The 14,255-nt window shown below is 50.0% G+C and overlaps 1 protein-coding gene across 3 annotated transcripts in view; it reads left to right on the forward strand.

Moving 5' to 3' along the window:
* HSPA12A (heat shock protein family A (Hsp70) member 12A) overlaps positions 1-14,255 on the forward strand; it is a 178,721-nt gene that overhangs the window by 145,676 nt on the left and 18,790 nt on the right. For all 3 annotated transcript variants that reach the window (XM_037804299.1, XM_037804301.1, XM_037804300.1), the window contains 3 exons: positions 4,191-4,377; positions 6,435-6,539; positions 11,556-11,672. In XM_037804299.1, the coding sequence (XP_037660227.1) occupies positions 4,191-4,377; positions 6,435-6,539; positions 11,556-11,672 (409 nt within the window). The remainder of the gene's footprint in view (positions 1-4,190; positions 4,378-6,434; positions 6,540-11,555; positions 11,673-14,255) is intronic.

Here is a 14,255-nt window from a genome sequence, read left to right on the forward strand (position 1 = left end):
TCACAGGGTGGCATGTGCAAACTAAATGAGATTTCCCACCTAGTGCTTAGCACATGGTGAAATGTAAATAGGGAAGGTGATAATTTTCCAAGTGAGGAAAAGTTGTGGGCTGACAGTACCCAGAGAAACAAGCACCATGCCCGATAAAAAGCTGTATGGGGTGAGTTTCAGCCGAGTGAACACAAAAGGCAAAGCCGCCCTGGTTCTCCTGGGACACACTGGGTGCTCAGGAGACCCCTCCCTTCACTGCACACAGCGGCATGCACGCCTCACGCCTGCCCCCATCCACGTGTGATTGGACGCGGGTGAGGCCTTCTGGTCTCTCCTGGCACCACTTGTTGGCTCCATGGCCTTCTAGCAAAGTCTGTGGCCCTACAAAACTTGGGAAGCCAAGGGCTAATCACCCCAATTTTCCATTCCCAGAGGTGACTTTGAAGCTATGTTGTCACTGGCTTTGCAATTCCTTCCACTGAATGACTGTGTAATTTAGTTATAGTGCCCAAAGTAAGATTTTAGGTTTTTTCATAGCATGCTCTTTAAAACACAAGTCAGAGTAAAAGGGGCCCCCGCCCCAATTTTGGTTTAGGCCCCACCTTTCCTCCTGAAAAGCAGAGGTGGCTCATCCTGAGGCCCTTGTCCTAAGAGGCTCCAGAGACTCAATGGTGTTGTTTTGTCCAGAAATAATGAAAAGCCCGTCCTGTTAGAGAACCCCGATGACAGCAGAGCCCTCAGTGTCTGATTGTCACAAGAATTCCACCTCCTGTTAGCCAGACAGATGCTGCGAGGAGCCACAGGGCTGTCATCGACCGAGACGGAAAACCCAAATGGAAAAGGACACGCTATTCACAGCTAGAATCCACGTTTATCAGTTTCTGGGTAGTTGTCTAAGAAATGTAATTTCCACAGGATAGTCGTGCGATGAGAACAGCAAAGAAAGAGAGGAAATAGCCTTGAACTTGTTTGGGGGGGAGTATGTACAAAGCACCAACATCGTTCACGGATTTTAGAGACATTTTCTTAGTTATTATGGAGATTTTGGAGGGAGGTTATATGTGAACTTTATTTCAATCAGAGCATATTAATGTAACCATGATATAGACTGACCAAATTTGTAAATGAGAAAGTTTAGTTTGTTGTAGCTAATGTTTAAATGGAATGTAGGAATAAAAACATGAAGGGAAAAAACTCATGGAGTTCATTACCTGTTGAAAATGTTAACAGTGACTAGTAATAAAAAGTCCATCTGTGAATGGTACTGTGTGGATATATATTTTTTAATTAATTAATTTATTTATTCTTTATCCTTATTTTAAAAAGGTTTCCCTTCCAATGTTAAAAGAGTGCTTCAATATATTTAGGTCAGACACATATTCCAATTTGGAAAAATGAAACAACAAGCCAATTATTTAATTTGGTCAAAAAAGATAATTTAAAAAATCCTCCTATTTTACTCAGCTATTTATTTTTATAATGATAAAAATACCTGACATTTATTAAGTGATGCCGCTGTGCCCATCACTTTACATGGATTGTGTAGGCAGGTGCTACGAACGCGCCCATTTTACAGATCAGGAAACTGAGGAACAGAGGGGCCGAAGTGCTCAATCCTGGTCATGTGATCAGGAAATGGCAGGTCTGCCTTTCTCCACAGGCTGCACTTTTCACTACCCTGATTCTTGGGCTTTTTTGTTTTCTTTTCTCAAATCACTCTGGCTTTTTGATTGTTTAGAAGGACATACAATTCTTGTTTTGGATATAGCAGAGAGATGTCCTGGGTCCCCATGTGGGACCCAGAGCAGGAAGTCAGCAGCAAGCGTTGGTGGAGGTTTTTCTCTGTCCTGGCTGCCCAGACTAGATCCCTGAGTGACCCCCAGGGCAGGGTGGAGGTGGGGATGCCACCATGATGAGGGGGTTCACGGAGCTGAAAACATGCCTGGACAATGAGCACTACCCGGGCTTCCTGCAGTTTCTGAATGGTGCAGTTATTTATCGAGCCCACCTAAGACCTGATATCCCTCAACTTCTGGGATAGATGTGTGCTTGAGAGGGTGTTGATGGACTACATTCCTTGTCTGCATTAACCAGGCTTCTTTCTGGTAATTTCCCCAAGCATTTAAGTATTGACATTTGTTGTTTGAACTGCTCACCCTCTCCTTGTGTTATTAATGCCGACTGCAAAGGCTTTTGGTCACTATTCTGTTGCTTTTCCATGAGTGGTGCCTTTAAAGGGGAGCTCCAACGAGCAAACAGCCACTCAGAGACGGTGGGAAGCCCAGGCCTCTTGGGGCCCAGGGTCCCGGGGTCCACCTGGCCGATGGCACCCGGGAGCAGTGCTCTCTCTGTGTCCCAGTACAGTTACCTCGGGGCTTTGGCTCCTGGGGTGGACACCTGTGTCCTGGTGGAGCTGGACTGGGAGATTGGCCAGGGATGATTCCACACCCACCTGAGTGGCAAATGTGGGTGAACGTGGCTCTCCACCTGGCAGGGATGGCTGCTGGTGCTTCATGATGAAGTGTCAGGAGCTGGTTTGAGCTCAGCCAGGAATGCAGCCACCTCCCCAGGGTGGGCAAGGAAAAGAGGCTCCATCTGGGGCTGCCTGTAGGGGTCACGAGGCTTGTGGCAGGATGGGTGGCCCCTCGGCAGCCTGGTGCTCTGGGGGTCTGTGAGTCACCTGCCCCTCCCCATTCCCACCTTCTCTCCTTCCTTTCTTCCTGAGAGAAGGAAGAAACCTCTCTGAGGTTCCACCTCTCCCCTGCCCTGCTCCATCACCTTTCCCATCAGTTCCAGGATGCAGTCCCATCCCATCTGTCTGTCTGCCTGCCCACCTCTCCCCTTCTGGCACTTTCTCTTCAGCCTATAACCAAGCAGGACGCAGTCCTTTCTCTCCTCCCTCTTGTCCTCCGGGTGCTCATCCCATCCTGGAGATGTGGCTGTCACTCTATATGGAGGCTCCCAGCTTTGTTTCTGGCCTGGATCTCTCCCAGGAACTCCAAGCTTGCATTTTTGACCACTCTCTGGGAACAGAATGCCAACGTGTGCAACTGGGGCTCTCCGTTGTCCCTTCTGACCTCCTTCTTGCCCAGGGCTCCTGGCTCCTGTGAATGGCACTGTCTCCTCCAGGCTCCCATGCTGAGTGCCCTGGCCCCTGCTTGGTCCTCCCTCTGGAATTGCTCATCACCCACCCCCCCACCTCTTGCGGGTCTCTAACCTTGTTTGGGCTCTTTCAACTCTGCTCCCAGACTGTGGCCTGGGCATCCTCATCAGCCTCCTGACTCCTACCTTTTTCCCATTAGTCCAGCCCCATGCGACTGCCAGTTTGCTCCCAGGAACTACAGCTTGATTCTGTCATGCCCCTCTTCTAAAACCTTTAGTGGCTCCCCATTATCCACTGATTAAATCTCTAATTCCTAGTGCTTCTCTCCAGCCTGCTCACAACCTGCCTTCCAATCTCATTCCCCACTCCTCCCCTTTGCACACTTTCTCTCCCCAACACAATCACTTGGCATTCCCCATACAAACCTGGTGCTTGCCCACCCCGGAACAGCCTGGAATGTGCTTCCCCATCCCTGCTATGACACGCCCAGAGCCTGCCCTCCTCCAAGACCCATTGTCTGTCACTTGTTCAAGTCTCCCCTGAATCCTGCAGTCTTCGCTCCCCCATCGGCTGACATCTCTGCCTTCCCCCACTCTTTGTGGTGTTCCCCTGAACCCCTCAGTTTCCATCTGGTAAGGTAGGTATTTATGCATTTGTTTATAGCTACCTTCTTTCAGAGAGGATTAAAACCATCTATATATTGGCTCTTGAGTGCTTGCAAATGAAACAAAACAAAACAAAAATTAACCTACTGGATTGTGAGTTCCTTGAAGGATGAGACATGAATGTGTCATTTCTGTGTCACCAGCACCTGGAACACAGTATTTGCTCAATAAACAGTAAGTGAAACGATAAGGGCAGAACTTGGTTATTGGGCACAGATGTGGGAGCTGGTCCCTTTGGTTTGTCCTTTTAACTGAAGTTTTGTCTCTGGTCACTCACTCATTCAGCAGAGCCAGGATGTGTTTGGAGCAGCTCCTGTGAGCTCCCACATCTATAACCGCCATGCAGACAGTAGGTGCTCAAATCAGTGCTGCCTGAACATTTGACATTTTGAGACAAGGTCCAATAATCTCTGCTCTCTCCTTGGTGGCAGGCGATGGGAAGGAGGTGACCCCGGCGTGTCCAACCAGAAGACGCCAACCACCATCCTGCTGACCCCTGAGAGGAAATTCCACAGCTTTGGCTATGCCGCCAGGGACTTTTACCACGACCTGGATCCCAACGAGGCCAAGCAGTGGCTGTATCTGGAGAAGTTCAAGATGAAGCTTCACACCACTGGGGTGAGCAAGCCTGGCCCAGGGCCCCAAGTCTTCTGCTTTGGAGAGCCAAGGTCCCACCAGCCTTGGTGGATCTTTCCAACCCAGGGGCCCTTAGATTCCTCCCAAGCAGAAATAAATGCCCATTCACTTTGATTTCAGAAATAACCTGGAACACACACCACTTTTGTGGAATACACAGCACTTTCTGCTGCACATGTGGGTCAGGAGATATTCAGCTTATTTAACAACTTTTTTGACTTGGAAACTGGCCAGTCAGAGTGGACACTGGCTGCAGCATGGGAGCAGGGTGCTCGGGGGTCCACCATAACAGCAGTTACCGCTGAGGGATTGTTTGGAGATCAGGAGTCCTAAAGGAGGGGCTCAGGGGGCGTGGAGCAGCGGTGCTTAAGACCAACAACAACTAGCACATCACCCCTCCGATGGGGCAGGGGGTAGCTCAGGAAATCGAGTGGCCAATAATTTGCGACCAAATCCCAAGGCTGTGTCCCCAGTTCTGCCGCCAATAGCCCAATGTTCTGTAAGCTGGGCCAAGGCATTGGATGTCTAAGTCAAAGAAGCAGCTTCACAGGAAAGTCATTGGGGCATTGGATAGAAATTTTTCAACATAAGCATTTTATCCTATAAATTTTCCTTAACTCAGTCCTTAGAGAGGCAGTGTAGTGATCACGTTTAAGGCCATGGACTTGGGGCTGGATGGCCTGGATTTAAATCTTGCCTCTGCTCCCTTCAAGATACTTAATCCAAGCTTCTTAACCTCTCTATGACTTGTTCTTCCTTATCTGTAAGATGGAGTACTGGTCTACCATCCTCATGGTACATGGTAAACTCCAGTCATATGCGCACTCCTATTACTATGGCTTCCATTTGCTTGCTATTAAGTGTTGCAGATGACAGAACAGGTGTCAGTGGGAACCTCAGCAGCTGGCATCTGCCTTCTGGGGCTCTCTGTGCTAATCTGTAATGCAGACCCACTTCTGCTGGGTCTCAATCACTCCCATTTCACATGTAGGAATTCAGTGCTAAATATCGGAATGGCGTAGGCCTCTGTCCGAGCCTGGGCTTTCTGGTGCTGGGAGCTACCTCCCCAAAGGCTGGTTGGGAGGAGTGTCTGGTGTCAGGGTGACTAGCAGACCCACCAAGGCCGAGTTTAGTAACTCAATGCCCCCTCACATTCCAAAGGCAGAGCATAATTACCCAGCCTGGATCAATCCAGAGCCCCTGCTGATTTTTTTTTCTCCCTGGCAGTAATGAACCTTTCGGTTCCAGGAAACTTGGGGGCTCCCTCTTGTTTTCTGCTCCCACCCTCTGCCCATCCCCCACCCTTCAGGGCATTTCCTCATCATTTTTAAATGACCTCCGTCCTTTCCTCATCATTTTTAAATGACCTCTGTCCACCCAGCGTCTGGGCTCTCACAGAGCACCCTCCACCCAAGGACCACGCTCAGCAACTGCTTTAACTTTTGGTGGAGAAAGGAGGCAGTGATGCTGGATTTGCAGGGGATTAGACAGCACAAGCCTTAAAATAGGCACACTTCTATTTTGGTTACTTGGTTGGCAGCTCATTGGGGAATGAAAACTTCATGTCTAGTTAGCATCGCACTCAGCAGCGAGTTGGCACGATTTTGGCCTCCATTCGGGAGCCTCCCAAGGGCGACCATGTGTGTTCACAGGCAAAAATAGTATGTAACTTGCACTCCGATGCCTGCTGCCTTGCTTCTCTTGGTGGGCTCCATCTCTGACCCGAAACCTCTGCTCCCGGAGGATCCAGGAGAGAAAGAGAGCAAGAGAGAGAGAGATGGAGGGAAGGAGGGAGGAAGGGGGGAGAATTAGAGGTGGCAGCTGAAAGGAACAGCCAGAACCTCCCAAACAGTAAGGGGACAAGGCTGCCAGCCCTGTTTTGGGGGATGCACAATGCTAGCCTGCTACCTCAACCATTGGGAAACATAAACATGGCTCCCCGGGATTCCGCAGATCCTCAAGTAGCAGGCCCCAAAGCCAAAAGCTGTGTTGCTCCTTTGTCTTCTGCTCCTGATCTTGTTCCTTTCCCCCCCGACCAGGACCTCACCATGGATACAGACCTGATGGCGGCAAATGGCAAAAAAGTCAAAGCCCTTGACATCTTTGCTTATGCCCTGCAGTACTTCAAGGAGCAGGCACTGAAGGTAGGACTGATGGAAGCCGTTGCTGCATGTTAGGTGGGGGTGCATGTGCCGGCTCCACCGCCAGGCTGTGCACTTGCCAGCTGGAGGAGGAGGTACAGCCTCGAGGAAGAAAGCTTGGGCTTTGGAGTCAGAAAGGCAGGATGCACCCTCAAACCCTGCTGGTAGGAATGTAAAATGGTGCAGCTGCTTTGGAAGACAGTTGGCATTTCCGCAAAAAGTTAAATGTAGTGTTAACGTAAGACCCAGCCGTTCTACTGCTAGGCACATACCAAGAGAAATGGAAACGCATGTCCCCACAGAGACTTGCACACCAGTGTTCATATAAGCATTATTCAAACAACCCCAAACTGGAAACAACCAAAATGTCCATCAACTGATGAATGGATCAAAAAATGTGGTATATCCATACAATGGAATATTGTTTGGCCGTAAAAAGGAATGGAGTACTGGTATGTGCTACAACATGGATGAACCTAGAAAACATCATGCTAAGTGAAAGAAGCCAGACATAAAGGACTAGGTACAGTAGGATTCTATTTATATGAAATATCTAGAAAAGGCAAATCTATATACAAAGAAAGTAGATTAGTGGTTTCCAGGAGCTGGGGATAGGGGTGAATGGGGAGTGCTAATGGGTATGGGTTTCTTTTGGGGGTGATGAAAATGTTCTGGAATTAGCTGGTGATGATGGTTGTGCAACCTTGTCAACATACTAAAGCCCACTGAACAGTACACTTCCAAAGCGTGAATTTTATGGTATGGGAATTATAGTTCATTTAAATATATATGACACACACTTAGCAGCTCTGTGATCTTGGGCGAGGTAATGAATCTCACTGATACACTTTCCTAACCTGAAGAGAGGAGAGGGTAACCATATCTCACGTGATTGTTGGATATTAAATGAAATATTGGAGGTGACGGGCCTCCCTCAGGACTTGGTACATAATAAGCACTTGGTATAAATGGCTGCTGCTCTCCCTCCTCCCACTTTCTCTCCTCCCTCTCCTCCCCCTCCCCTTCCTTCTTCCTCTCCTCTCCTCCTCCCTCTGCCCTTCCTTCTTCCTCTCCTCCCCCTCCTCCCTCTTCCCTCTTCCCCCTCCTCCTCCCCCTCCCCTCCGTTCTCCCCCACCAGATCCTGTAGAAGAAGCTGATGGAGGGAGCCCCCTTAGATTGCCCTTGCACAGGTTTGTGGCCACAAAAGCCCAGAATCCCGAAACTGCTGATTGCTAGGCAGAAGACAGCTGTCCAGTCACTTTCTCCTCCCACGGGCACAGTGATGAGTGGGTGTAACTCAGATGATGAAAGAGCCCTGATGTATTGAGCTTTATCCAAAAAGAGTTGGGAACTTCAAACATTTGGTATTATGTGATCACTGGAAGGAATTCTAGTGAATTCTAGAAATAAGGTTGGAGGGAGACAAGGAAAAGGGTGAGAATGTGACACTGCTTTCATTCATTCAACAGTGAATATTTTGGGGGTAACTTTTTGTGCCAGATGCTATACAGCTTCTGGCAATGTAGAAATAAATCCAGTACAAAGGAGCATGTACCCAGTATTGTGAGGGGGTGAACATGGGTGTTGAGTGGAGGGAGAGGTTTTTCCCGGAGGGGGAGCAGTAGGGAAGGCTCCCTGCAGGAGGTGGGCTGGATGGGTATTTCAAGCTGGTGGAATGGCACAAGAACCACTTGAGGAAAGAAAGCATAGCAAACAGTAGTGGGAAGCAAGCAGTTTGGAGTGGGAGAGGGGCAAGCCTGGGGGGTAAAACAGAACAGTGATCTTAGGCCGAGCTGGTGTGGAGCTTTGAATGCCGAGCTAAGGAACTTGTTGGATCACGGGAGCCAGCAAGGGATTTCTATTCAGGGAAGTAGTGGGTGGGTGGGGGGGAGCCCAGGTGAGAGGCTGTCACCGGGGAGGAGAGAGCCTGCAGGTGGAGGAGAGCAGGCAGGACACAGAACCCGGACCAGACTGTGTGAGAGGGTGGGACTGAGGCTCTAAAACTCAGAGAACAGGGCAACATGAAAACCAAAAAGAAAGAGGTGCTGGGGCACGGGAAGGAATGAGTCGTGGGGGAGAAAAATCATTCCCCCAGAAAGGAAAGAGGAGAGGAGAGAAAGGAAGGAAGTGGGAGAAAGTAGGGGCTGGGTTCATTCTCAGGAAGGTGAGGACCAGTGAATGGCAAGAGCCCGTAAGACCTGCTTAGGGCTGGGGGAGAAGGGGGGTCCCCATCATTTCGGGTAGCAGAAAAGCAGAGGAGGAGGAGCCCACAGAGGCGGACCCCGTGTCAGTGTGAAGATCAAGGACCCCAGAGGGTCAGGCTCAGCACCTGGAGACCCCTGAGGCCACGTGGTGCCCTTAGGGACACTGGGCCACAAGCCTGAGGAAGGTGACGTTTGGAGGGAGGCGGAGTTCCCAGGGGCTTCTTAATTAAGAGGAGCCATGGGGACTCAGGGACGGGGACTCGGATGGGAAATGACGACAGAGCAGGCTTTAAGTTTGCCCCAATCAAAGGAGCCAGCGGAGGGGTCTATCAGAAAGGGGGAGGGATGGGGGGAGAGGAGCCCCAGAAGGTAAACCGGGGGTGCCAGTGTTGTTGGCAACGATGTCAGCTCAGCCAGAGGCTCCCACAGCTGCTGGCACCATCTCTTTCAAAGGTAGTTCCTCACTGGCACAAGGGAAATGTCATGAGTAAATTCCTGGGGGGGGTGGGGTGGGGAGGCTGTTTTAGGAGATTTGTAGGGACTAGACCCTTCATGAGAGGGCTGACTGGCATTTGAGGGACAAAGGGATTCAGAGAAGGGGGTTACTGCGTATTGGACCAGAATAAACGAGTCAAATATCTCAGAAGTCCCAGTAAACGAAGTGGTTTTGTGGTTTGTGAAGGGAAGCCAGTGAATGTCCTGACATCATGGGGATGTTCAGGTAATCTCAGGGTCCTTCTCCTCCCCTCCCGTCCCGTCTTCCGTCTTCCACCTCCTGGTGAATGAACCGCTTATCCAAACAACTCTCCATAAAGCCCAAGGAAGCTCATCGTTCATGCTCTGAACCTGTTTCCTGTTTAAAGGGTTTAAAATAGCCTGGGTGCTAATGGCATCCTGCTTGGAATCACTCCCGAAACATGTCACAGCGCTCACCTGCTTTTAAAGCCCAACAGAAACCAGAGAGGAAATAAAAGATGATGATAAAAAGGACTGCTCTGGTTGTCTAAAGCCGAGATGTTTTAAAATGCACCAAAAAATAAATAAATAAAAGGTTTGCTGCTCAGAGGAAGCTTGTTCAATGAGAGGGAGTGTCCAACCCAAGATAAGGATTTGAAACAATAGGCAAAATGAGACAGCCAGGAGGAGAAAACAAAACAAAACAAAACAAATGTTTTGCCAGCCTCTTAATCTTCTGAAACATGTCCCCAGAGTTTGCTTTGATGCAGAAATGCATCAGTGTGCATTACAATTTGATTTCAGGCTTGTTGGTGAAGAGGGGAAAGGGTGGAAGGAGCTAGCATGTGTTAGGGGCTTCTCTGTGCAAAGCTCTGGGCCAGACGCTCCACGTGTGCTCTCATTTAATCTTGCCTGCAATGCTGGGAGTTAGTTTTTTTATCCCCATTTTGCAGATGGGAATACTGAGCCTAGAAATATTGCAGTAACATATTTTGCTTTATATGGACCTGTCGGCAACTTCGGATGCTTTCAGACCTATCCATCCCGTTTATCCCCATGGGCCCCACTGATGGTTTAGCCTTAACTAAAAGTCAAGGGCAGCATGGTTCTTGGCTAAGGCATGTCACACACATCCTTCCCGTCCTGTTGGGAAACCTCCCCTGATATGCTAGGGTTGTGGTGAGGTTGATAACAGTGACAACTATGACAGCTGTCACCATTTGTTAAGCATTACGCTAGCCCGGGCCTTGTTCTAGATACAAGACTACCTGTAACAATTTAGTTAAGACCTTGGTCTTTAGAGTCACGGTAGGCCAGGGTCTGTGTGTAAATTTTGGCTTTGCCACTTTCTAGCTGTACGATCATCAGAAGGCACCAACATATGTAAGCCTCAGTTTTCCCATCTGTAGAAAAGGCACAATTATAATCCTTTCCTATTAGGATTCTTAAATGGGTTTGTATTAGTTTCCTATGGCTGATGTAACAAAATACCACAAATGGGGTGACTTCAAACAACAGAAATGTATTCTCTCACAGTTCTGGAGGCTGGAAGTCCTCAATCCAGGCATCAGCATGGTTGATTCCTTCTGGAGGTTCTAAGGGATAATCTACCCTATGCCTCTCTCCTAGCTTCCGGTGGTTGCCAGCAATCCTTGGTGTTCCTTGACTTGTAGATGCATCACTTCAATCTCTGCCTCTGTCATCACCTGACGCTCTCCTTGTGTGTCTGTAGGTTCCAAGTCCCTCATTTTATAAGGACACCGGTCATTGGATCAGGCCCCACCCTAATCCAGTTTGATCCCATCTTAACTTGATTACTTCTGCAAAGACCCTATTTCCAAATAAGGTCATGTTAAAAGACACCAGGGGTTAGGACTTCAACGTATCTTTTGGGGGGACACAATTCGATCCTCAACAGGTTAACTGAGATAAGGTATGTGAAGCACTTGACATGGTGGTTGAACTGTGATAAATTCTCTGTAAGTGTAGCTGCCATCATCATCACTGTCATTATTAATTCCAACAACCTGATGAGCTAGAATTATTATCTCCATTGTACCCCTAAGGAAAGTGAGGCCTGAGTGGTTGGCATTTGCTCAAAGTCACATGACTAGGAAGTGCCCAAAGGCAGGTGGTTTGTAGTCACATTCAGTGAGTAAAAGGGTGCTGGGGCTCCCCTGCTTGCTGAATATTCAGAAACCAGGCTCCTACTTCCCAGGGCTGGGTAAGTCCAGGAGGCTGCAGAATATTTATTCCAAGAGTTTGTGGCTAGGCAGCCTCGATTCTCAGTGGAGCTGCAAGCCATGCCTTCAGGAACCAGCTGTGCCCACTTTGCCCACTGTGTTTTCCTTGGCTTTAGGAGCTGAGTGACCAGGCGGGTTCAGAGTTTGAGAACTCTGATGTCAGATGGGTCATCACGGTGCCTGCCATCTGGAAACAGCCAGCCAAGCAGTTCATGAGACAAGCTGCCTACCAGGTGAGTGCAGGTGTGGGTGGATGGGCTGCGGAGCTGCCTGGGGCAAAGCACCCAAGACATCGTCTATGGGGTGCGGGACCAGCCAGCCCTGAGTGTGGCTTTAGCTCATGGTGGTGGCCGAGACCCTAGCAAGGCACTTCGTAGCAGTCATGGGCCTCCTTGGGAGACAGTGTGGAGGCTCCCATAGGCCAGGGCAACAAGAAGCCTTCCCAGTGCCGCTGCTTCTTCCTGGGGAGAAACTGGGCTTAGTCCTGTGGGAGAGGAGTTGGACTGCTCAGTCTCCTTCCTGGCTTCTGGGGTCAGGATTTTAAAATGGGGTTCAGACATTTCTCCACGGGTGAATGGAAGTGAGGACCTTAAGGAAGAGGCCAGGGAAAAGAAAGGAATAAGAAAGGAACAAACACAAGGTCAGTGGCCTTGAGGCAGGCAGGTCAGCTTGGGGTGGAGGCTGAAGGCTGCACATCTGCGGCTGGGAGATAAGGAAATCAGCTTGTCCTCTGCAGATTTCACTGGCAGAACAACACTGGGGAACATGGGCAGCCACTCCAGAGAGGGGTGATGGCTGCCAGTCCTGCAGGGAGGTGGACCCCTGGGTGAGGGCAGTGACATGACTGAGGAGTGTGCCAGTCAACATGGCTCCGGAATGTTCTAGTGCCAATGGCCAGTCCATCCTCGTGGGCGGTGGGAAGGGTCACCATTGGTGCCATGAACTCTCAGGTCTTCTACCTCTTGCACTGTGCATCCCTGTTTGCAGACAACTTTTGACATGAGGGGGCTTCCATGAGGCCAAGTTCACGGCAAGAACTGCTGGCCATACTGATCTGTGTGCTCTGCTCTCCGGCACGGGGCTCGCCCCTGCTGTAATTAGTCCCCTGGGTTCCTGAAAGAAAGCCCACCCTGGGGCCCGGGTCAGCTCTCTGTGTGCCAAGAGTCAGTTTTCTGAGGCTTCGACCTGAGGCCAGGCTGGGGAAAGTAAGCAAGGTGCCCCTGGTCACTGCCCACCCCCCCGGCCTCTCAGGAGACAGCCTACCCACCTTTCCCAGCGGACACGCCACTCACATTGGGTTTGGGGCCACATGTATGAACCCCTCCTTTCAAGACACCCGCACAGTCAACCATATTGAAATGGCCATGCTCATCTTAGCATCAGGAGCTGTATTCCACACTCAGGACTTGGTGATGCTTGCAGAGTTTAGCCCATGCACGTTCCAGGAAGTAGAGTGTCCCCTGCCTTCACTCTCTCCCCTTCCTTTTCCCTTCCTGTCCCCAGGCCTCTCCTCTGCTCTCCCCTCCCCCTTCCTCTGTTCAGTGTGAGAAACTGGCCCAGTGTATGTATTTGCCAAAAATACATTTGCTTTTTATAGGGATGAAGGAGGAGGGTGGAAGTTCCAGAAAGAGGCAAATTCCTTAAAACGGAAGGAAAATTTGCCGTTTAGGTGTCCACAGAAGCCCTGGGCCTCACAGAGCTCTGCCGTGGTGCCCACCTTTAGGGACTGTCCAAAGATGGGATGTCAGGATATTAAGGCTGTCGACAGAAGACTTGGCCAAGTGCTCTGGGTTTTTCCCAGGAAGGATACTCAAGATTCATGGTGAATGGGTGGGGGAAGGTGGGTGCCCGTGGGCCCAAGACAGAAATCAAGCTGAGGGGCATTCTGGGGAGTCCTGGGGGCATTTTGGGGAGTCAAAATGGCATCTCAGAGAGTGGAAGGTCAGCACTTCTCAGCAGGCACAGATGTATCCAATGTTTGTGGATGTACGGAATTTACTTTCTGAAATCCAGGGACAGGGACTACCCCTTCCATAAACTTTGTCTGGTGGTATTTTTGCAGCATGATTTCTGACCCTTTGTAATTCTGATTTGATACTTGTGTTCAGTTTACAGTCACTGCATGGATGACAAAGCTCAGTCACTCATTCATTTGTTCATTCATTTTTATTCATTAAACACACTGACACTTGGGGCTTCCATGTGACTGTGATGGGTGCAGACTTCACATCCACAACCAAGGCAGGGTCCCTGCTTTCCAGTTGTTCACAGCTGAGTGGTCCACCGAAGCCTTTCTTACTTTGGGTGGGTGGGTGGCTGGGTGGGTGCTTGCAGGGGGTGGGTTAGAGTCACGGTTGCTTTGCCCCCCTCTCTGTGGTCTCTTCAGCCTGTCTTCTGGAAGAGTTTCCAAGACGACATGGAAATGAAGCTGGCTACTTTGTGGCCAAAATGAGGTGATCTCCTTCCCCCACCCCAAACCCTTTTATTACGCAGGATAGAAAGGTACATAACCGAGCAGAAATCCCAGAGTTACCAGCCTGGCACTGGGCACCCTCCTGGGCGGGTGGTATCTCATCAGGTGGCTCTTTGTTTCCTTCCATCCTTCTATAAGGGGCCACTTACCCACAGTGCATCCTGAGGGCCCGGAGGATGAGGTGGAACGGGGTGCCCTATTGGGATGGTGGGGAAAGTGGTCGTGTGAAAAACGGAGCCCCTCCTGGAGGCTCATCGGAGGCCCCTGCCCAGTCACGTGGGGGCTGAGCTTCAGCCTCCTGTGGCTGGAGGAGAAGGCCTGGCCCTGGAGCTGGGAGAGGAGG

This window comes from Choloepus didactylus, chromosome 15, assembly GCF_015220235.1.
Source record: "Choloepus didactylus isolate mChoDid1 chromosome 15, mChoDid1.pri, whole genome shotgun sequence".
In the NCBI taxonomy this organism is placed as follows: Eukaryota; Metazoa; Chordata; class Mammalia; order Pilosa; family Megalonychidae; genus Choloepus; species Choloepus didactylus.